General features: G+C 38.9%; 2 protein-coding genes across 3 annotated transcripts; one reads left to right on the top strand and one right to left on the bottom strand.

Annotated features, from left to right (window-relative positions):
- Window positions 1-36: 36 nt before the first annotated feature.
- LOC117300573 (nucleoside diphosphate-linked moiety X motif 19-like) lies at window positions 37-5203 on the bottom strand. 2 transcript variants are annotated; one of them, XM_033784230.1, is made up of 4 exons: window positions 5087-5203; window positions 3699-4539; window positions 3144-3351; window positions 37-2504 (listed from the first exon to the last, which is right to left on the bottom strand). In XM_033784230.1, exons 2-4 carry the CDS (start codon window positions 4440-4442, stop codon window positions 2260-2262), a joined length of 1197 nt encoding a protein of 398 aa, XP_033640121.1. In that variant the 5' UTR covers window positions 4443-4539; window positions 5087-5203; the 3' UTR covers window positions 37-2259. The 2 variants fall into 2 exon arrangements, with proteins under 2 accessions (XP_033640121.1, XP_033640122.1); XM_033784231.1 differs by having other exon boundaries at window positions 3699-4473.
- A 110-nt stretch (window positions 5204-5313) lies between these two features.
- Window positions 5314-24343, top strand: LOC117300572 (cytochrome P450 3A29-like). Its single transcript, XM_033784229.1, has 14 exons — window positions 5314-5641; window positions 8596-8698; window positions 9353-9405; window positions 11261-11357; window positions 13329-13445; window positions 14232-14320; window positions 15381-15526; window positions 16205-16332; window positions 17656-17802; window positions 18621-18841; window positions 19958-20095; window positions 20995-21094; window positions 22088-22150; window positions 23743-24343. The coding sequence occupies exons 1-14, from the start codon at window positions 5520-5522 to the stop codon at window positions 23818-23820; spliced, it is 1602 nt and encodes a 533-aa protein (XP_033640120.1). The 5' UTR covers window positions 5314-5519; the 3' UTR covers window positions 23821-24343.
- The last annotated feature ends 895 nt before the right edge of the window (window positions 24344-25238 follow it).

Genomic DNA, 25238 nt, shown 5'->3' with positions numbered 1-25238 from the left:
CAACAATTAGTAATCGATCTACATGTTCTGTTCTTAGTTTTGATTAGTTAATTGGTGAAGGCTCTAAATTTAGTTGTCATTTCTGAAGTAATAAAACTACTTTGTCTTTTGATTTCAGTTTTTTTTTTCCCGTTGCAGATTCATGCTTTTCATGGGATTGCTTTTTAAAATGCAACAACCCTGAACAAACTGTACAATAATGAAATAAAAATCCATTTATGGGTGACAACTTTAAATTCGTTGAATCATTGAAAACAATGACTAACATTAGTTTTAAAAAGGGGTAGCTTACGCGATGGGAAATAGTTTAAAGACTTGCCATGTTTAAGAACAATAGGTGCATCTGGCTAGTCTGCTGCCACCTGTTGTTCTAGAATACTCCTGTTGGTTTTGTGTTAATTTGGTCAAAAGCCATTGACCGAATTAATGGCTTCATCAGTGGCTATTGCTGAAAAGTCCCGTGCTTCAATATTGTCATTGGAGCCATCAGCCATAGCCGTAGTACATGTAAGTCACTTGATTCAGATTTGGCTTCTGGGTCAGGTATAGACCTTATGCATTGACGTCATCCATCCGCCATCTTACGGGTAATGAAACAATCAAATCGCTAATCACCAGCCTCCGTTTGATCTCTACATGGCGACGTCATGTGCATAAGGTCTTTTATAAAACATTGATTGTAATAGCTTGTTTGTCAATAATCCTTGATTACCAGCTAAATACTTGACTGGTACCCCGAAAATGTTTGATTAGAAAATAAATCATGTCAAGCAGAAGTCTCTGTGTGACAGCTATTAAAAAATATCAGCTCTGATAATGTATCTTTTATTGTTAAATTGCTTGTCGCCTTGTGATGTGCAGATTATTTAGAAAATGAATATGGTAATTATGTCCCCAAGTCTGCGGTTATAATCACCTTGTTTCTTATTGGCCCATCCTGTGCACACGGCATATATAGCCAGCCGCTGATCTTAGGAAACGCTAGGATTCATCCCGTCTCGAGTTGGAGTGACCCATCCTAACTTAAGATGGGTTCACTGCGTCATGACGTCTTTGGAGAGGGGATTTAACTCGTCCTAAAACCTGAGATTAATCCTAAGTTAGGAAGAGACGGCAGGCTGATTAAGACTGTTGACTTGCGTTTCACATTTTTAACTGGACCAAATGTATTTTCTCACAAGACCTGAATCAAATTGGTTTAAGTAATTGACACACAAAGTTTTTTAAATTCGCTTTAAACTTTTTTCATTTTAAAAAAGTGCTGTGCGCTTCCACTGTTATTATATCAGCATGATGAAGTCGATGCATACTGGGGAAGGGGAGCCACCTGCATATCATTTTTAAGAGCAAAGTGATGCTGTTTTGAAGTTGTTTGTCAATACTTTTCCCTACTTAATGCACTGACAACCGAGGCTAGGAACCCAATAGTCTGTGTCTAAATCAACAAATGATCACAAATGAAGACTTTTTTTTGGGGTTTATATGATTCTTGTATAGGTTTTATTTGAAATTATAATAAAATATAACTTTAAAACAAATATTTGCTTTATACATGCTAAATATATGTGGCAGGTTGTGGCCAAGCGGTCCAGTTCACATTAACACAATAATTATTAATAATAATAGTAATAATGATATGGATTTAAAATGTGCACTTCTCCAGAAAATCGTTATACAAAGTGAAAATGATGGATATTTAAATTTAAACAAACTTGTAGTTATGCCCACAAGGTTTGCCGTATAACAACACCATGTATCTAGAAGGATTTAAAACTTTGCATGATGGAGATACAATTTACAGTAGTAAGGTTTGCAGGAATACCCTGTACATGAAAATAGTATCTAAGTTATGGTGTTTCTAAATATAACCAGTGTTTAACAACTCAAACAACTCAAGGCTCTGATCAGTACACTCTTATTCTTCTACAGAAGAAAGACAAAGACAATCTGGAGCATATTGAATAGAAACAGATAAATCCAGGATACAGTTTGAGGCCTACTGATCAGAAACATTGATTATTATTATTAATGATTGGTTTATTTCACAAGTAGAAGCTTCACACCCAATAGACCAATCCAATAAGCTCCGCCCCGTTCCCGTATTGACCAATCACAACGCAACATAGGTCCGACAAAATAAAGTCTGACATGCATGTGCATATGCTTGGCGAAGGTATTGGAGAGGCTCGCATGTTCTTGCTCGTCGTGGACGGAGCCTAATGGATCGGTCTATTGAAATCCTAACAATTTTTTTAATTTTTATAATTTTGATTTGATTGAATCAATACATTCGTCAAGCGGTAATGGTGAACAGTGACCATTAGGATGTGTTATACTACAGACAGAGCGGCACGTTGATACACTACGTGTACCTAAAGCAAAGGTCTGACGATTGAGCTGACTGGAGTTCTGGTCAGTGTTGTCTTGTATCGACTCATCTAGTACTGGAATGTTCTCACCTTGAATGTTTTCAAAGACTGGCTTCTTGGGATACATTGAATCTCCTGTCAATATGTAAAATGAAACACTAGTTAAAGATAGTACTTGTGCATGCAGCCAACATTGGTACATGTAACTGTCATAAACCAGTATCCATACTCTGTATGACCAATTACATAAACGCCTGATGACAAACCTGTGAAAGTTTTAAGCTGAATATGTCATCAAAGTCACACAAAGAGTAGTGAACATCCCTGTTCTCAAAATTCAATTTCAGTCTCGTATATCAAAACTAATTGCTTTACACATTTGTTTTCACATTTAATTACACATTTCTGAGTCAAAAACTTAAGTTTTACTGTTTCAGAAATTTTTCTAACATGACCAGATGATACTATTTTGACATTGGACATGTTGAAAGCATTGGAAAATGTCAGCTCAAGGTCAATTCAGCTCGGGTCAAGATCTTTATTTTGACCTTATTGGTCAAGAGGAAGTAGGTCAGTTTTTCTGGCCATTTCAACCGCTTTGGGCAGATACATGTAGGTACAAGCTGTTTCTTGCTGCCTTGGGTATTTTGGCAAAAGCTGTTTTTGTGCTGCTTTGGGCATTTTGGTACAAACTGTTTCTGACCTATATGGTATTCTAAAGGGTTAAAATGTCAATCAGTTTTATCGTATACCATAAAACGGGGGTATACTAACCTGGTAAGAGTGAAATTACACCGTCGTTGCAATTCATCCTCACAGGGAGATACTGTAGACACCCTAACAGCGCCCTCTGTTGACTAAAACTGAATAACTCCGAAAGTGTTTGGAAACGACATAGCCGTTGAAGCTCGTAAACCTGGGGTGGTGGTAGGAAGTATTCCTCTTCAACAAACTGCGTTAGAGATTGGCTCGGCGTTAACCACTAGAGAGAAAATATTGGTCATATTTAAGTGATAATCCCCCGAATTGGTTATTACTGTAGGATGACGGTGGACACGCCAAAAGGGGGAGGGCGCTACCTAAAGTTGTTAGTACACAGTTCGCGGTATATGAGGGGAAGAGCGGGGGACAGAATCTCTGGGATAATTAATGTAGACTTAAGGTGGATGCTTTAAAAGAGGGAGGGCGCTATCTAAAGTGATTTATTATACAGTTCGCCGTATGGGTTGGTTTTCTGGGATGGCTAACGAGGAATGGGTTGGTTTTCTGAGAAGGCATTGTGAAAAAAACTTGAAAAGCTTTACAAAAAATTACAGTTGATGTCTGTACCTGTGATTGAATTATCTCTTTGTTATCCATGTTAGCCGCGGGCAAAGTCTCCATACAACACAAATAGAACATTGTGTCGTAACGCTTCTTGGGTAAATCAGATGGTGTTAGCCAATTAGACCACTCCGCCAATGACCATACATCAGGAAGACTCTTATACTCACGACATAAGTCTAAGAAGGCGCTGGCGTTTTTATGCACCCGCTGTCGCCACTCTTTGCTAACTTTTAAGTTTGCTGCCTCTGAGGTTCCAAGTAACTTGTGCTGTCCAAACTGTACTGCTGAGGGTGCTTTAGTAGTAGTAAGATGACTGAAAGGTTTTACAAGAAGTACCCCAGATTCTTCAAATGTTTCTCGTATAGCGCAGATTCTGAATGCTATGTCACTGGGTATGGGTGAATCTCTGTGCACTGCGATCATCGGCGGTCTGCTGTTTTGACTGATGTTTACCATCGGCCCAAAATCTGCAAGTGTTTTTATACCGGCTTCAGCGAACAGTTCCATCCACTTTGGGGAGAAATCTGCTTCGTCGATACCCCCACCAGGAAACACCTGAGCACCAGCAAAGAATGAGCTCCGATGGGTCCTTTGTAGCATTAGTACTTTATAGTCAAATGGAGCGACATTGGGACTCTCTTGGTTGGGTTGTATTTTGGATGTCGCTGCTATCGGCATCTTAACTCGTCCATTTTGTCTTATGCTGGCAGCTAAGATTACAGTGGCTGCCTCCTTCCAGTGCTTCATGGCTCAAGACCAGTTTCAAGGGAGCTGGTGACTTAAATAAGATGGAAAAATTTAGTTGTCGCCGTTCAGAAGCTTAGTTCAGCAGATGCTATGTTATCTGGAAAAAAACACGAACACATATTGTGAAATTGACCACCCTGGAGTGCAGGAGGCTTCGAGGAGATCTTATCGAGACCTTTAAGATACTCAGGGGCCTTGAACCCGAACACTTCTTTGATTTGTCAACCATGCAGCACAGGGGCCACCAACTGAAACTGTACAAATCAAGATCAAACTTCAACCCCAGGAAACTCTGGTTTAGCCAGAGTGGTAAACTACTGGAATATCTCCCTTGACTTGAGAGGCAATTGCAGCTACAACGTATAGCCTTTCGAGGGACATATGGATAAATACCAGAAGAACGCTGGGGGGAGGGGGGGGGGGGGGACTATCTACATAAGCTTATTTAATATTATTAATACGCCCCCCCCTATTTCCATGCCAACCAAAAATCCCCCCATGGCCAGCCCATCCCATCCCCACAACCCCATTCAAAAGTACGGCGAAGCACCCACCCCTCATCAGCCCCTTATTAATTTCCCATATGGTGGAAAGAATCTCCGGGGTAGAGTATTTCCCATTAGATCCCCCTAATATTCGCTTACCAATAACAAGATTTTGTATGATGTACAATGAAATAGTACAGTAGCTCGGGTTTCTCCGATAAAGGGAAGCCACTTTTTGACGACCGTGTCACGTGTGTGAAAAAACAATACCTTGTAAGTTTTATCTAACAACAAGAGAGGGCGCACTTTAAAGATGCTCGCCTCCCCCAGCTTGTGCTTGCTGGGCACGCCCCTCCCCCGAATTTTGCATTCAGAGGTGTGCAGTGTGTGTGTGTAGCATGAATGACGTCGCGTTTGCTGACGATAATCGACTTGTTTTGATGGGTGATGTCATGTGTTTGTTTTACTACTTTGTTGCCTACTTTTACTTTAAAAAGGTAGCATTGGTTGGCGGCTGACATCATATCAATTGTTGAGACTGTTTGAGAGATATAGACCGGCCAGAAGCTAGTTAAGACTCGACACTCTAAATATGGACGGGTTGGACGACACTGCCACACCGCTGCTGCCATCAGCTGAAGACGGCTGGCAACCTCCATTATTTTCAACATCAACATGGACTTTACTCCTCTCAGCTGGAATCCTGTTTCTTGTGTAAGTGAGCGAAACATTGTCTATCAATAATGATATTGAGCACAATTGATACAGGCTAAATCAAAGAAATAATTTCAGAGACTGCTATTATAATATAATTGTTTTTAATTTAATTGAACTCATAACGTGCACACAGTCTTCATTCAATTCATTCAATTTCTATACACAGACACAGAGATGAGAGAAAGTTATAAAAATTAAAATGCATAATTCAGATTGCCACTTCATTCCCTTTTATTCAATCATGCTCTAACATTGTATTGTCTTAATAAGGGACACGTTGCCTTGCCTCGAACGAGTTAGTCTATAAAAAGTATTTGAAACTGTTTGTTATAAAAAATGCAGAATAAAAGTAGAATATCATTATCAAGGCCTATTTAATGTATACACAAGTATCACTCGAAATAGCGTGGTTTTTCTTTTACCTCGTTGACTAACACTGTTGGCCATAATTATGGGAATCCAATTTTTGACAAGTACTGTATTTGATGAATCAATGTGTGGTGAAGAGGTTTTCAACTAGTGTAGTGCTAGTGGTTTTTTAATCCCAACGAGGCCAGGTTCGTGATAATTTTACAGAGACAAAATTGAGGTAAATTATCAAGAACCAGGCCTCGGCAGGTTTAAACCACTTGAAAACCGATTCAACACACTTTGATTCCCATTCATAAATACCTTTACGGTAAAAAAACATCAACACTATGGTCAAAAAGTAAAATAAATGCAAAAATTATATGTTCAATGATTTCTTTCAACACAACACCCCTCCAGCTATGAAATGGTAAGGCCAAGTCAAGGTCCTCGCGTGATGTGGCACACTGTCTCGGCCGTTGCTCTCGACCAATAGGAATGAAGAAACTGTCTTATAAGCACAGGTGCAAACTCGCGTGTCACACCCATGTTTCAACACTTTTTACTGGTCATAAACAAAGGTTTATACACACCCACAAGACGCGCTCTCCACCAATAGCAATAGCGAAACTGTCTGAGGTATTTATGAGTTGGTTTTAAAATCATTTTAGGCCAAGCATGGGCCAAGTATAGCCCATGGTTTGCGTTTTTATCAGTAGAAATAGAGAAAATCCTTGTGAAGTGGGCTCACACACAAAAGTAGTGTCCTCTGCAGTCATTTCTATATTTAGGCTATTCATCATATTTGCATGCTGCGCTGTTGCACAAATATTTATAGTATCGTGCAATGTCAATAGAGACTTTGTGCAGAGGCTTGATTACATCATTGTAATACTTTGTATGCAAATATAATATTGAGGACTACACAGGTGGTTGCATTATGATTGGCCAGCTATCCATCGGTCTGCTGCATGTTTACTTGATAGATGATGTCATTTTACAGTTATATTTCCAAATCTTTTTTTTTAAGTTGGAATCAATAGTAATGTCTGTTTATAAATTGGAACTTTTATGTAGAAAATATTTGTATTAATTACAGATTTTGTATCAATTCTTACATTAAAATACTGCATAATAGTACTACATTATCTATTCACGTGTACAGGTACATACATTTAAAAGAAAATTATGTTAAAAGGCACTGGACACTATTGGTAATTACTCACAATAATTATTAGCTTACTTGGTAACGAGTAATGGGTAGAGGTTGATAGTACAAAACATTTTGAGAAACGGCTCCCTCTGAAGTAACGTAGTTTTCGAGAAAGAAGTAATTTTCCACGAATGTGATTTCGAGACCTCAAGTTTAGAATTTGAGGTCTCGAAATCAAGCATTAAGAAAGCAAGCAACTTGGTGTGACAAGGGTGTTTTTTCTTTCATAGTTATCTCGCAACTCTGACGACCAATCAAGCTCAAATTTTCACAGGTTTGTTATTTTATGCATGCTGAGATTCACCAAGTGAGAAGACTGGTCTTTGACATTTACCAATAGTGTCCATTGTCTTTAACAATCAATGGGGAGCTGTTGATAGTATAAAACAGTGTGAGTAATTACTGATCCCTCTGAAGTAACACAGTCCTGACAGTTTTCATTCAAGAAAAAAGTAATTTACATGACAGGATGGAATTTTAGTGCAACTGGACAAGAGTTCATTGTAATTTCATCGTCTTGGGTAATTATTCAGATAATGCGTAGTTGATTGAGAAAAAAAAACATTTGTTTAAAACTTTTGTACCTTCCTGTTCAAAAACCATTATAATAGAAGATTATTTTAGGGGGATTGTTTCATAAGTATTTTGAAAATTTAACATATGGATAATTTTTTAAAGATTTCAGGTCCAATCTTAACATTTACACAAATTGACAAATCTCCGTCCCTTAACTTTGTCGCCCATCACACGCCCATTTTGTTCTTTATTTGAGTGTCTTTTATTTACAGAAAGGATTAGGCTATGGTGTCTTAAGTACATCATGTCAGAAGGGCAATAGTGTATTTTGTAGTAACATGAAAATTGATGTTTACCTCTCATTAAATTTGATGAAAATTACGTTGAAAATTCAGTACCAAAATCAAGCTCCTGATATTACATTCAAAGGTTCAGTCCACCTTCAGAGCATGCTGCACAGCATGTCAGGTCCAGGTCTGTGAGGTCATGTTGGTCAGCATGCTATTTTATTCCCTGGAATCGCCTTGACTGTTAATGGTGATAGGGCCTTCTTAAATACTGCCCCCTGCCTCTGGAACTCTCTGCCTCAATGTCTTATAAGACAACAGAGATGACATTTCTCACATCCAAAACTCTCTTTAAAACACGTCTTTTCAGATAATTGGCATTTGATCCCATCTGAGAATACTTTGATTGACTCATGGAGGATCTATTTTCTTCCTCCATGGTTGACCTGGACCAGCTTTGAGGAGTCAAGTGAAAAGCTTACCGGAACATCGTGTCATCTATTTTTAAAGTTAATTTTAAAAAAGATTGTAAATTGTGTGCAGCTGCGTACATATTCTGTAGATACTTGTTTCTAATTTTTTGGCAGGTATGATTGGTGGTGTCACCAGGTTCTTGCTCGCAATGGAATACGAGGACCATGGCCCAAACCTTACATTGGCAACACAATGGATTGGATGTTCAATAAAACGGTAATTAATAATAATTATAATAATAATAATAATTAATGATAATAATAGTGGCTTCTTATAGCGCTCATTGGGAGATTGCGTCAACTCAAATCCAACAATAATAGTCATCGTCTCTCCTTCTTACCCAGTGCAATTTCTTATTTTAACAACAATTTTATTAGATAACTTGCTTCGTATTTCCCAATTCATGTCTCCTATGGCCTCTCCCTCGTTCCCATGTATTGCCTTCCCACCCCTCCCCACTCTTCTTTCTCTCCTTTTTTCACCCCTCTTTCCTTTCCAAGTCATCCTTAGTTTACTTTCTGACTTAATGTATATTTTAATTCCGTTGTATTTTAAAACTATTATTTTTTGTGCAATGTGATATTTTTTATTATATTGTTGCTGTTTTAATGTCTACGGTTCATGTATGTTTTGTGCTATTTTTAATAACTGTATTTGAATGTGCAAATATTTTTAAGGGAGCCGTTTTTGTCACAATACAATGTTTTACAGCTCTCCATTGCTGGTTACCAAGAAAATTTTTATGCTAACAATTATTTTGTGTAATGCAATTAGTGCTCATTGCCTTTAAAAGAAAATTTACTAATAATAAAGGTATGAATAATAACATACCATATGGGTGCACCTCACCATTTTCACTTTTTGTTACAGGGAATAGTCGGCTTCCATCAAACCTGTTTGGCCAAATACGGAAAGGTCGTTGGGTAAGGAGCTTTTAAAAGTATTTCTGATAAAAGTTACATAATTTTATCTATAACAGCACATGGAGGGATGACCTGTATGTATACAGGGTTGTAGCTAGTCCAATTTTAGTGGTGGGATATAAATTAAACTTGGTCTTTGGATGTGCACTATTAGTTTGAACGGATCAACAAAATAAATCATGTTTAATTATGGGGCAGTTACAAGCTTCATTGGGCTTAATGCCAGATTTCCAGAGTTTTCCCGTATGGCAGAATATGGGTCCATCCAATAAGTTTAGTTGGCATTTTTACTACACTGTTCTTTTTCTGTGACATTTAATAATAATAATAATTATAACAAATTCTTATATAGCGCATTTCACAATAACCGTATCAATGCTCTTTACATTAGTGCCCTGGTCATGGGGCCAATAAAATCCCTGTAATGTTTCTCAGCTCCCTGGGGAGTATACAGCCCTGCGCTGCCTGTAAGGCGCTTGTGGCTTTTTCATACACAATATCAACCTCTACCCTCGCAGGTACCCATTTATACCCCTGGGTGAAGAGAAGCAATTATATAGTAAAGTTTCTTGCTCAAGGACACAAGTGTAACGACCGGGATTCGAACCCACACTCCAGTGAATCAGCACCAGAACTTGAATTCAATGCTCTTAACCACTCGGCCATGACACTCTATTTGCAGTGGACAATATTTTTGGGCAAAATCAGGTCAGCACATAGTGGTCTAGTGGAGGATATCTGCTCTACAAAAGGTTGTGGGTTCAAATCCCACCAGAGTGATTTGCCTGTGGATTTGGTTGTTCACAGATTTGGGATAGTATGAGTATATGGTGCTTAAAGGCAGTGGACACTATTGGTAATTACTCAAATTAATTATTAGCTCAAAAACTTACCTGGTAACAAGCAATGGGGGAAGGTTGATAGTATGAAACATTGTGAGAAACGGCTCCCTCTGAAGTAACCTAGTTTTTCGAGAAAGAAGTAATTTTTGATGAATTTGATTTTGAGACCTCGGATTTAGAACTTGAGGTCTCGAAATCAAGCATCTGATAGCATACAATTTCGTGTGACAAGGGTGTTTTTTTCTTTCACTAATATCTCACAACTTCGACAATCATGAGCTCAAATTTTCCCAGGTTTGTTTTTATTTGTATGCATATGTTGAGATACACCAAGTGAGAAGACTGGTCTTTGGCAATTACCAATAGTGTCCGTTGTCTTAAACACACAAAGGTGTGTTCTTCCCAAAATAGTATGGAAAACCAAAATAAATACACAGGTGTAATAACAACACTTTCTTAAATCCTGTGAGACAAAAAAATCTACAGGAATCACTTCAATGAGATTGTCACCCAGGACCTTTGCCAAACCAAAGCAGGTTTCTTACCACCAGACCACTGAGCTGACTTGATGGCTACATGCTAGTGGTAATTTGAGTCCTATTTTAACAGCAGGTAACGCTGATGCAAATAAATACACAATTTTAAAGATATTAACTTGGTTGACATGATTCACCCCTAAATCAACACTTGTAATTGTATTAATTTTGGTTTTTACCCATACACCGATGTGTTTCAGCACTGTATACTCAGTACTTTTCCGAGTCCTGTGAAAAAATATCACTGGCATGTCACTCGGTTGGGATTCGAACCCACGACCCTTGCAATTCTAGAGCAGTGTCTTACCAACTAGACTACTGAGGTTCTCCGGTAGCTAGAGGCATTTTTAATCCTATTTTTTTGGCAGCGGGTTCCGCAATGATTATAATAGATGTTAAATTTGCACTGGGAAAAAAGAATATTAGTTTTGGTTTTTACCCATACTTGTAATTGTGTTATGAATTCGTTTTGTGTAGTTTCTACTTTGGAAGAAATCCAACAATTATGGTCGCAGATGTCGATTTGGTGAGAAGAATTTGCATCAAGGATTTCTCCTCCTTTGTCAATCGAAAGGTAAATAATTTCAGTGTTAATTTCACTAAAATGTACAAATTTTCTCTGAGCATGTTTTGAACTTGCGACCGCCAGAATAATGTTCTTATAGGCTCTACCAGAACTGGGGTGGATTTCACAAAGGTAGTCCTAACTTAGGACTAGTCCTAGGCAATACTAAGAGATAGGACTAGTCCTAAGTTAGGAGTCCTAACTTAGGACTAGTCCTATCTCTTAGCATTGACTAGTCCTAGGCAATACTAAGAGATAGGACTAGTCCTAAGTTAGTCCCAACTTAGGACTAGTCCTATCTCTTAGCATTATTAGGACTAGTCCTAATCCTAGACAATACTAAGAGATAGGACTAGAACTAGTTTTATCTCTTAGCATTGCCTAGGACTAGTCCTAATCCTAGACAATACTAAGAGATAGGACTAGGACTAGTCCTATCTCTTAGCATTGCCTAGGACTAGTCCTAATCCTAGGCAATACTAAGAGATAGGACTAGGACTAGTCCTATCTCTTAGCATTGCCTAGGACTAGTCCTAAGTTAGGACTACCTTTGTGAAATCCACCCCTGAGCTATTAGCCCTATGGTGGGGGTTATTCCCTTTTTGTCCAAATCTTTGATCAGGGGTGCCAGTCAGAAGTCATTCAACCTTGAACAATAATAATAATAATAACCAGATTTGTATAGCGCCATTCCATCTAGATCATGGCGCTCAGCAACAACAGGCAATGAAAAACAAATACAATTCAGTTGCGACCAATAAGAGTATTAAGTGGGAACAGGGGGATTTTTAAGTGGTTTTTGAATGACGAAACAGTGTCCAGTGTTCTGATGCGAGATTGTCTACTGTTGTGGATCACATCCAAGTTTACGGTACAACCTTTAGTCAGTAATGGAAATGGAGATCAGTAAAAGAGTGAAAAGGTGAAACAGCAGCAAGCACACTGGTCCTGCTGGTTTGTCACTCAAAAGGGACAGATAATTCCTCATGGCTTTGAAATGTGTTAAATTTGTACAGATATATAGTTTGATGATACTACAGAAAACTAAACTACTAAACTACAACTATTAATTTGAAAAGCTTTTCCAAAGCTCTTCCAAAGCTCTTTTAATCCGCCATGGTATAGCTCAGTGGTAGAACATTCGGATGCAGATCGAGAGGTCTCGGTTCAAATCCGGGTGCCCCCTATTCGTTTTTGCCCTTCGGTTGGGACGTAAAGCCATTGGTTCCATGTGAAACGCATGTAAAAAAAACCAAAAAACAGTACACTTATCGAAAAGAGAAGGGGTTTGCCCCGGTGTTCCTGGCTGTGGCTGCTGTATGCGCCGCAGCACCTTTATAAGGTAAACCTTTATAAGGTGCTAAATAATTGGGTCTCAGAGTTCATCACTGCAATAACCTATCTTTCTGAAAGTTTGTATTATATATACTAAGCCCCTTGAGTACCTATGAAGATATGTGCCCTATATAAGATATTATATAACTGACATGCAGATCCTTGTCATTTGATTGGTGGCACTAACTTCACATGACATTCACTATTACTCCCATCCACACCAGCGATCAAAAAGACCTAGGATCATCCTTGTTCCCAATGTTTTTGAACAGTACAGTGCCGCCGCGCCGCTGCTAAAACAAAGGAGCACCTGTGCAAAAAGTTGTGATCCGATTACTATTAAATTTGTGCATTTTTGCCGCTACACGGCGCTATGTGTTTTTAGCATAATGTTATACTTTTAAAATACATCAAATGACAAGGATCTATATGTCAGTTATGTCAAACAAATATTTAGTGGCTTTAATTCGTGGAATGGAAGGAATATTATCACTCGGTAAAATTTGGACTGTTGCTTTTCACTCGGCTTCGCCTCGTGAAATGGAACAGTCCAAATTTTACCTTGCAATAATATTCCTCCCATTCCACTCTGAGCCACTCAATATTTGTATATTGATATTATTACTATTCATCCTTATACTTTAGCCATCTCCACTTGAGAACAAACCATTCCATTTAGCATTGTCCGTACTGAGAGATGATCATTGGAAAGATGTCCGTGGTATTCTCAGCCCAACATTCAGTGGATCCAAAATGAAAGTGGTGAGTAAAGCCCGGTTCCAAATACCCATATAGGCCTATTTGGTAGACTGTGACTGTTCATCCTGTGTACTGTGCCGCGAGCATTCGGTCGGCTTTCTATACTTTAAAGAAACTGGAAACTATTGGTAATTGTCAAAGACCAGTCTTCTCACTTGGTGTATCTCAACATATGCATAAAATAACAAACCGGTGAAAAACTTTGCTCAATCGGTCGTCAAAGTTGCAAGATATGAACGAAATTAAAAAACACCCTTGTCACACGACGATGTGTGCTTTCAGATGCTTGATTTCGAGACCTCAAATTCTAAACTTGAGGTCTTGAAATCAAATTCGTGGAAAATTACTTCTTTCTCGAAAACTACATCACTTCAGAGGGAGCCGTTTCTCACAATGTTTTATACTATCAACCTATCCCCATTACTTGTTACCAATTGCGGTTTTATGCTTATAATTATTTTGAGTAATTACCAATAGTGTCCACTGCCTATAAGAACACCTAAAGGTAGCACAAGTACCCTCAAATATGCCGAGTGTCGCGTCCCGCGATCTTACAGACAAGTAAGCAGATTTACAAGTCATGCAATTCAGAACTGAGAAGTCGTCTCCTGAACAATCGGATAAATCTACTCCGTTGTAATAGCAAGACAGTTCTCTCAAGAACAAACTCTACTTGGCAAGAAGATACACACATGGTGTTACCGCAAACCAAATATATATACCGCAAACCAAATATATTAATGTTAACTGATTATTATTAAGTCTGCTTTCTTGATTGAATTGAACCAGATGGCTCCCATTATCAATAACTGCTTGGATGCGATGGTAAGAAAGGTCAACAAGCATCATGAGGAGGGCAAAAGCATCCAGTGCAAAGAGTAAGTGTTTCTCAACCTTCAGCTCCCAACCCCCCAACCCCCTCAACCCATCACTGTCCTTACACCACAAAGAGCTTAAGATTGATCTTATTTTAACAGCGAATCAATGTTAATTGCTGAGAGTGTGTCAAATACAAATCACTATAGCTCATCAACAAAACATGCACTTTCAAAAAGAGTTTGAGTACTTTTTCACACAAAAAAACAGATTTACATTCAACTTACATGGTTTGAGGATGATTGTAGAAAGCTTTCCCTAAAATGTTACTTGCTGGGGTGCTTTAGTTTTTTCGAAATGAGTAAAACAATGCCACAAAGAGTTACAACTTATTTAATCATGCAACTTTCCTGAAAGTATTGCTCTGTGATTATTCAAAAACTTGCAACAGGTTATATTACATGCATGTTCATTCTCAGTGAGTATAGGAATCCATGTCATTGCCATACACTTGATCTATATGTATAAAAAGTACCAAAACTCTTACATATAATCATTTACAAAGTAATGATTAATAATAATAATAATATTTTAAGTTTATTTAGCGCTTTTTCACTTCCGAACGGGTGTCTGAAAGCGCTTCAAATTATTACCCCTGGTCACTGGGCCTTAATTCACTCCTTAAACCATCTCAGCTCCCAGGGGAGTATACAGCCTTGTGCAACAAATGTGCTACTCGGCTAAATCAGAAAATAGAATTAGCTGTTGCAAACAAATTACCAACCAAATGGACCGATAGTATAAATGCAAAAAATAGTTAATGGCCTGACGTTTCGACCCTAGCAGAGTCTTTCTCGAAGGCTAAACACAACAAACATGAACAGGTAACTCGGCTAAATCAATCACAAGAACCATCTCTGCCCGCGCAGGTCCCAATTCACCCCTGGGTGGAGAGAAGCAGTAATAGTTAAGTGTCTTGCTCAGGAACACAAGTGTTACGACCGGGATTCGAACCCACACACATCTGAACAGAATCAGCAGAGCTTGAATTCGGTGCTCTTAACCGCTCGGCCTTGACTCCCTATAATTATCCCTTTAAACTGGATGCTTGTTTTTATGCAGTATCTATGGAGGATTTTTGATTGACGGCATCGGGTGTTGCGCCTTTGGACTCGACCTAAACTCCCAAGAGAATGATGATGACACATTCCTCCAAAATGCCAAAGATATCTTCAAATTTAAATTCAATTTCGCAATTCTGGTACTTAGTAAGTAATATCAGAGTTTCTTAATGTTTTTATCTTAGATGGGAATCTATATTCAGACATGTGAAACCTTAAAGACACTGGACACTATTGGTAATTGTCAAAGACCAGTCTTCTCACTTGGTGTATCTCAACATATGCACAAAATAACAAACCTGTGAAAATTAATAACAATGAAAGAAAAAACACCCTTATCACACAAAGTTGTGTGCTTTCAGATGCTTGTTTTCGAGACCTCAAATTCTAAATCTGAGGTCTCGAAATCAAACCCATGGAAAGTTACTTCTTTCTCGAAAACTACTCCACTTCAGAGGGAGCCGTTTCTCACAAAGTTTTATACTACCAACCTCTCCCCATTACTCGTTACCAAGTAAGGTTTTATGCTATTATTTTTTTTGAGTAATTACTAATAGTGTTCACTGCCTTTAAGGTTTACATGAATTTATGGGAGTTTTGTTTTCAACTTTCCTTGTGAATTCGCTTAAAAGTACTCTCAAACTCTGCTTTGAACCATTTATGTTTTAACATATTTTTATTTATTCAACCATTATCTGTGAATTTACCAATGGGTGTTTTTCATAACGACACATACGTGTTGCACCCTTCATTCAAATCTTGAACACTGTATCTTCGTGGTTTAACAAACATTCAAGTTCTAAATTATTTGTTTTTCCTCTCTAGTTTTTGCGTCTTTCCTTTCGCCCATTCTGAACTACTTCAACATTAGCAGTTTCAGTCGTAAAACAATTGCCTACTTTGAGAACATAATGGATCAGGCTATAGAGCTACGGAAAAGTGGAAACAAGAAGGTAAAGGGGGGGGGGTACAGAATTAGGGGCCTTTCTCAAACCCCGGCTTGGGCTCCATCTTCGGCTTTGGCTTCGCGTGCTGGGTATGCACTGGAGATGCTGAGAGTATGAACCGGTTTTCAGGCTTGTACGTTCGTTTTGGAGCAGCATGTATTTTGCATGCGTTGGTGGTTCAAATATCAAATGGCCCCAAATATCTCTGAAACGCAGGAAGTCCTCTCTGAGTGGAATTTTGGAAAAAGTATTTTCTTGATTGATTTAAGTTTCCAGACTTAAATCGGATATCGGATTTCATGACTCATGGGGGAGTGATATATATTTTCCCCAACAATAAACGGAGTAAATGCATATTTTGGGTGATTTTTTATTATCTTTATGGGGAAGAAAAATTTGTGTCTTATTTCAAAAGAATGTCTCAAGACTATGGGACTGGTAAAAAATGGCTCATGACTTGGACTGGGACCAAATTAATCATGACTTGGACTGGGACCAAATTAGGCATGACTTGGACTAGGACCAAATGAATCATGACTTGGACTGGGCTAAAATTACTCGGGACTTGGACTGGGCCAATTCACTTTGGACTTGGACCAGGCCCAAATGACTTGGGGACTTGGACTGAGCATGATTCATGACTTTGACTGGGACCAAATGACTCATGAAATGGGTCCAAATAACTCATGAATTGGACTGGGACCAAAATGACTCATGACTTGGACAGGGACCAAGTGACTCATGACTTGGACTGGGCCCAAATGACTCATGACTTAGACTGGGCTCATGACTTGGACTGGGCCCAAATGACTCATGACTTGGACTGGGCCCGTGACTCATGACTTTGACTGGTACCAAATGACTCGTGACTTGGACTGGGCCCAAGTGATGCATGACTTTGACTGGCATAACTGGGCCCATGTGACTCATGACTTGGACTGGGCCCAAATGACCCAGGGACTTGGACTGGGCCCATGACTCATTACTTTTGCTGGGACCAAGTGAGTCATGACTTGGACTGGGCCAAAATTACTCAATACTTTATCTGCTGCTGTACAATTGGACATGGTTATTGTGAAATGCGCTATGTATGAATTTGTTATTACTATTATTATTAAATTTCTTGTATTTTTTATATGAATAAAGCAATTCACTTCAATTCAAAGACTTGGACTAGGCCAAAATGACTCAGGACTTGAACTGGGACCAAATGACTCAGTAACACATAGATGTTTGAACTAAACTTTAAGAATAAGATCATACCAGCTTGGATTACATTCATGGATGACTTACTGATGTTTCACGCTGGTCGTATAACCCTTCCATCAGAGTGTGGACTTCCTGCAGCTCATGCTGGATGCTGAGGAATTATCTGAGGCTGATAAAGCTCAGTCTACTGAAGAGGAAAAACAGGAGCATGCACATCGTGAGAAAGCAGGAAAAAGGGCCCTGACACCAGATGAGATCAAGTCTCAGGTAATGTTTACACTTGTCTTAAAGACACTGGACACTATTGGTAATTTTCAAAGACCAGTCTCCTCACTGTATCTCAATATTTGCACAAAATAACAAACTTGCGAAAATTTGAAGTTAATTGGTCGTCAAAGTTGCGAGATAATAATGGACGAAAAAACACCCTTGTCACACGAAGTTGTGTGCTTACTTATGCTTGATTGCGGGACCTCAAAATCTAATTCTGAGGTCTTGAAATCAAATTCATGGAAAATTACTTCTTTCTCGAAAACTATGTTACTTCAGAGGGAGCCTTTTCTCACAATGTTATATACTATCAACAGCTCTCTATTGCTTGTTACCAAGTAAGCTTTTATGCTAACAATTATTTTAAGTAATTTCCAATAGAGTCCGCTGCCTTTAATCTTGGACCATTGAATGAAAAGTCTTTAAAGGGACACGTTGTCCTGGATCTGGCGAGTTGGTCTATGAAAAGCTTTTGAAAACCGTTTGTTATGAAACGCATGTAGTTAGACAGAATATTCCAAACAAATATGCCTAGGAACTGCATGGTTTTTCTTTTACATCGTGAACTAACACGGCACGCCATTTATTATAGTCGAGTATTGACTCCACAAATTAGTGGACCGTGTTAGCTCTCAAAGTAATAGGAAGTGCTTGGTAGTTATTCTGGTAGGCGTAATTTGGTTATGCTTGGCTACTTTTTGTGCTGAAGCAGCTGTATGAAAATGGGCCCTGATCTCGATCTTGATGCTCTAAACCATTTAAACTACCATTCGGCCATGACACCTTTTAATTGTTGTTACGATTATCCCGTGTAGGGTTTGGTATTCTTCTTAGCTGGTTTTGAGACATCCAGCACAACTCTTAGTCTTGCCTCTTACCTCTTGGCGACCAACTCTGAAGTCCAAGACAGGCTGATTGCTGAGATTGATGAGATTGCTCCACGAGCTGAAGACTTGACCTACGAGGCCATCACCAAGTTGACTTACCTAGACTGGTTCATTTGTGAGACTCTGCGTGTCTATCCCCCTGCCGTAGTGTAAGTCCTGTAGTAGCCCGTAGTTTCTTTGATATTTAAATCAGCGAGTTATTTCTTTGGAGCATCACCAAGTGTGTGATCAATCATGACTGTAGGGCTACACTAAATAGGCTGGCTGAACCTTTTATCTTTCTCTCAGTTTACATCTAGCAGCCAGCAGCACCATAGCTGTACTTTTAAGATTTTATGAGTATTCCAGCAAGTTAAAGATGCTGTGTCAGATTTTTGGCCGATTTGACCCAAACATTTTGATTTAAAATTCAATAGGTATTTTGATGGGGGTCGAGAAAGTTACAAGCTTTCATTTGAGCCAAAAGTCCGCCAATTATTAGTAGCAGTGAAATAAAGTGCTCAAAATTAGTTTTTGTCGGGATCCCGACAATATATCACATGACCAATTCTTATGTGTTTATCACAAACGTTTTAAATTTTTGTCATGGTTCCTGACCATTAAAAGTAAAAGTTAAACTTTTTTTCGTCAGAGCGGGTGATACTCTTTGAAATACCATTTACTAAAAAAATCTATTTTTTAATGTTTGGGGCCAAAAGTCTGACATAGCATAGGTTCCCGACCGTCGGGATCACGTCGTACAAGTTGAAATTGTTCCACTCTTGCGACTGTTATTTTTTTTGAGCGGGGACTGTTTCAGATTGTCTTAAAATCAACGCAGTTAGGCTCAGGTCGTAAATAATCGCCGAATGAAAAGTTTCCGATGATCTTAGCTCAGGCGCAGTGTGATCCTGAAAAGTCAGTTGCCAACTTTTTTTTTTGAGGCAAGGTTGACCTGAGACCAGTGAAAAAACCATGATCCTGTGTGGCTGGTTCCAAATGGTCGACCACAGTATAGTCAACCTATGATTGACCAGCCTGGGTTCGAGTCAAAATAGTCAACCTTTATGTTAACCATGATGCACACTGGAACGTGCTCATAGGAGTTGGAACTCATTGAGCGATAAATTCCAAACTGGATATAAGTTTTATTTATCAAATTATGACATTTCAGATAGAAATATTTATGTTTTCTTCTATTACTATCATTAGACCATGTAAGTTTGATGTAAATCTGTGATCTTAGACGAGTTAATATCTGACAAAGTCCGTTCCTTTAATTACAGATCTGCTCGTGAGGCAGGTGAAGATGTTAGTTATCATGGCTTCACAATTCCAAAGGGAACTGATGTTTTCTTTTCCATCTGGTTAATCCATAATGATCCTGAGATCTGGGAAGAGCCAGAAAAATTCAACCCTGACAGGTAAGCCCCTCTCATTTGCTGATTGTGTTGTTTTTGGCATGTCATGGCTTAGCTGATAAGAGCACTGGACTCAAGCTCTGGTGTCTCTGATCAGCAGAGTGTGGGTAAGAGTCCCAGTCACGACACCTGTGTCCTCAAGCAAGACACTGAACCATGATGCTTCGTCCTTCGGATGGGAAGAAAGCCAAGTAAAAGAACCCGGTGCACTTTTCGAACAAAGAAAAGGGGTTCGCCCTGGTTTGATTGGCTGCATATTGCGCCACAGCACCTTGTAAACCATTACATGGTGCTATGTAAAAGGAGTAGATCTCTTTTGTAAGTAAAACGTAGTCCCACATTTTGCAGAAAAATACTGAATGTTAAAGCACCTAGAGCGTCACTGATTGCTGGGTAAGGGCACTATTAAAAAGCCACTCTGATTTATTATTAATTTTAGGTTGATATGGCTAGTTGATAAATGATAGCAATCCATGTTGCGTTACCTTGCTTAAAATAATGGGATTTCAACCCACTAGACTTGTTCTTTCAGGCATAATTCCATAGTTATTCACAATACATCTGAAGACGTTCTCAAAGTCTCCACTGCAACAAAATTCTATTTCATGCTCCATCATTATGCTCATTTTGATTCTCACAGAGTCTTACAATCTTCTAGGGGGAGAACTTTCCAGATGGTGCCACCACGTTTTCACTCATTTTTTGCAAAAAGGGATATCTCTGGGAGGTAAATTAAATTAGATGCTATGTTATTTCATAGCGAATGAAAAAGTAGTGGCACCTTTATGAAAACTTTTCCCTTCTAGGCGCTCTGTATATGAGTCACTTGTATTGTCTAGGTTTGTGCAAGTATTTTTTTTTCTCAGCTGGCTCGTGAATCATTGTTTGTATTTCAATTTCAGGTTTTCTCCTGAGAATCGTGAGAATCGCCACCCCTGTGCATGGTTGCCGTTTGGTGTGGGACCACGTAACTGTGTTGGGATGAGATTCGCTCTGCTGCAGGTAAGATATTGTAAAGTACTGTCAATGGGTCCTTGAAGCCAAACGCAGGCAGAAAAACAAAAATGAACCCAAATTCCATTCTATATGAAACACACTGATTTATTCAAGGTGCGTTCGATGAGCTTCCCCCGGGTCAACCCAGTCTGCCCCCGGTACATTCGAATAGCTTTGACGTCATTCCGGGGGCTCAACCAAGTCAGCCCCCAGTGCCCTGCTTGTGGAAACGGTCACTTGGGGCTGGCCCGAGGTGCATGACGTCACCACGAGAGGGCGAGTGTGAATGTTGGATTAGCTCTTGTCAGGGGCTCACCCGAAAAAGCACCGCTGGGTCGACCTTGGCAAGCTAATAGAACACACCCTCATTCATCAACAACAACTTCTTCAATGCTCACTCACTGAACTCTGCAATTTTGTCTGTCTAATAACACAGAACTCATCTTTTCCTTCCTCCATGATCAACTCCACAACTGAACAATAATCACATCAATCTTATCTTACACAGAAATAGCGTGAACCTAACTGGCATCCTTCCAGTGCACCAAGCATAATTAACCTATAATAATTTTGGTTTTTACCCATACACCGATGTGTGTTAGCACTGTATACTCAGTACTTTCCCCGAGTCCTGTGAAAAATATCACAGGCATGTTACTTGGTGTATGGGTAAAAACCAAAGTTAATATTCTTTATCCCCGATGCAAATTAAACATCTATTATATCGTTGCGGCATATTAGCTCAAGCTCAGTCTCACCCAAACTTTAGTTTGTTACAATATACACAAAGAGTAAAGACTGAGTGGGTAGAATTTGTTCTTCAAGGTGGCACTTGTTTCATTCATTTCTTGGGTATTGTTGTTGACAAATCAGAAATAAATGTGAATTTTTCTTACAACAAAAGCATTATCTATTGCAACAATAAATTAAACTTTATAGTGATATACCATTGTCATCATTTTTATGTCTTGCTGTGAATTTCTTCTTTTGTATTTCTAGGTGAAGATGGGTTTGGTGCGCATGTTGCAGAATTTCCGCCTTGAGACATGTTCTGAAACTGAGGTATGAAAAAAATCATTGCTTTGATTAGTGATGAATATCTGGGCCAAATTACATAAAGCGGAAAAATACTACTAAGCAAGTTTCTATGGCTATGCTAAGCACAAAAAATGTGTGGGAACCAATCACACCTTAAGTGATTGTCAAAGGCCAGTATTCTCACATATGCATAAAATAACAAATTTGTGATCATTTGGACTCAATTGTTCATCGAAGATGCAGAGAATAATGAAAGAAAAACAACCTTGTTGCACAAATTTGTCAAATTTGTGTGCTTTCAGATGCCTAAAAAGGGTTGCAGACCTGAAGTCTTTTTTTATTTAAATGAGAAATTACCTCTTTCTCAAAAACTACATTACTTCAGAAGGAGCAGTTTCTCAAAATGTTTTATACTATCAATAGCTCTCCATTGCTAGATACCGGTAAGTTTTTAAGCCAACAATTATCATTAGTAACTACCAACAGATGAGGTCCTTTATCACACGGCCGAAACCCTGCGAAAGAACGTTCAAGACCGTGAAGGTTTAAAGGGAGGGTACACGTTTGGTAAATGTCAAAGACCAGTCTTCTCACTTGGTGGATCCCATCATAACCATAAAATAACAAGCCTGTGAAAATTTGGGCTCAATCGGTCATCGAAGTTGCGACAAAATGATGAGAGAAAGAACACCCTCATTGGACAAATTTGTGTGCTTATATAGGAACTTTATTATTTTAGTGAGAAATTACCTCTTTCACAAAAACTACATTACTTCAGAGGGAGCCGTTTCCCACAATGCTTTATATTATCAACAGCTCTCCAATGCTTGTTACCAAGTCAGTTTTTAAGTTAATATTTGTTTTGAGTAATTACCAAACGTGTACCTTCCCTTAAAAAGAACATTCAAGACCTCGTACAGCTCTTTTATTCCTTACATCTACATCTACGCTGGTACTCAGCAAAGTCCACTTCTGGATGTGAAAGCTGAGGTGAAGGCTAGGTGTGCATGAAACAGGTGGAATGTTGTGCTTAGAAAATAAGTGCAAGTAAAAACAACACTAGTATACACATATTGACTAGCAACGAGGTAACTAGTATACGTCTATTCCCACGAGGGACTTTGAGTGACCAGAGGAGCGACCTATTTCCCAAGGCCGAAGGCCGAGGGAAATAGGCCCCTCTTCTGGTCACTCACAGGCCCGAGGGGGAATAGACATATACTCGTTACCGAATTATGCCAGTCACAATGTGTTTTATAACACAGCTCGGTCTTTAATGTCAAATAAGAACAGAAAAAAGAATTTTGTAGTTGTTGTTCACGGTTCAAGTCAAGAGAGGTTGCTGTTACCGTGGGCACTATATTCAAAGACCATTGCCCGCTCTGGTACTATTCCTGCAAAACACTCGCGCGCGATCACTAGCCTATATTAGTTCATCCCACGTGACCGTGTTTTCAGCCAACCAGAATACAGAACAAGCAAGAGGTGTGTTATAATTGAAACTAATGGGTGTAATGTGTGACCTGAAGACAGTCACCGATAGAGCGGTGATGACGTCTTGTTATTAGCTGTCACCCACTTGATGTAAACATTTATACTCTTTTTCCTTGCTACAGATTCCTCCTGTACTTGGCAAGTTTGGATTCCTGTCTCCTCCTAATGGTGTGAAGTTGACTGCAGTCCCACGCTCTTAAAGACAAGAACCATGCACCAGACTATTGTGGCTCCTATATTTTGATTTAAATCATTAGTTTACATATCCATTGGAGCACACATTTTATTACAAATTGATGTTTTAACTCTACGAGCAGCTGAAAATACTCAAGAGTTAGAACAGTGCAATGCGCAGGGTGTGATGGTCTATCCAATATGGTTTGATATCACACTGTTGTTGATATGCATCGACCAATCAGAATTTAGGACTCAAGTTTGCTTGAAGATAGTATACAAATATTTACTGCTTGGAGTGCAATGGTTAAAACTGTGACTCCCGAGGTGATCCCCGGAGCGTTCTATTTTCCCAAGGCGCAGCCAAGGGAAAATGGTACAAATTGTTAGTCTATCCAATTTGTATACAAATGCTAAGTTTTCTTTGAATGAAATTTGAGATTTACATATGTGTAAATATCAAATGATCGCAGCTATTAAAGGCAGTGGACACTATTGGTAATAACTCAAAATAATTATTAGCATATAACCTTTCTTGGTGACGAGTAATTGGAGAGGTTGATGGTATAAAACATTGTGATAAACGGCACCCTCTGAAGTGCCATAGTTTTCGAGAAAGAAGTAATTTTCCACGAATTTGATTACGAGACCTCAGATTTAGAACTTGAGGTCTCGAAATCAACCATCTAAACGCACACACCTCCGTGTGACATTCTTTCATTCATATCTCGCAAGTTCGATGACCGATTGGGCTCAAATTTTCACAGGTTCTTTAATTATAGTTAAATTTGTGTGTTTTCTATGAAGCCTTATAATTAATGTAATCGTACTTTTATTGTGAATATTAAAGGATTAGACGGGCCTGAGGATTTATATTTGAAAAACTATTTTTGATGAATATATGAATTTGGTAAAGCTGTTTATGAAAATGCTTACAACCTTTGCGTATTAAATAAGGGAATCGATTTGTGGTGAAGAGGTTTTCAACTAGTGGTTTAATCCCAGCGAGGCCTGGTTCTTGATAATTTTACCGAGACGAAGTCGAGGTAAATTATCAAGAACCAGGCCTCGGCGGGTTTAAACCACTAGTTGAAATCCGATTCAACACACCTTGATTCCCATTCATAAATACCTTTTCGGTCAAAAACATCAACACTTTTTGGTCAAAAAGTAAAATAAATGCAAAAATTTTAATTGTTCAATGATTTCTTTCAACACAACACCCCTCCAGCTATGAAATGGTAAAGCCCTCTGCTGCCCTTAGGGTAAACAACTCCTTATATGGGAATGCTGTGCGCGTATCGCGTGATGTGGCACAACTGTTTCAGCCGTTGCTCTCGACCAATAGGAATGAAGAAACTGTCTTAAAAGACCAGGTGCAAGGTCGCGTGTCACACCCATGAATTAACACTTTTTACCGGTCATAAACAAAGGTTTATACACA

The sequence above is a fragment of the Asterias rubens genome, chromosome 16 (genome assembly GCF_902459465.1).
Source record: "Asterias rubens chromosome 16, eAstRub1.3, whole genome shotgun sequence".
NCBI classification, from domain to species: Eukaryota; Metazoa; Echinodermata; class Asteroidea; order Forcipulatida; family Asteriidae; genus Asterias; species Asterias rubens.
This window is presented reverse-complemented; position numbering and strand designations above follow the sequence as displayed.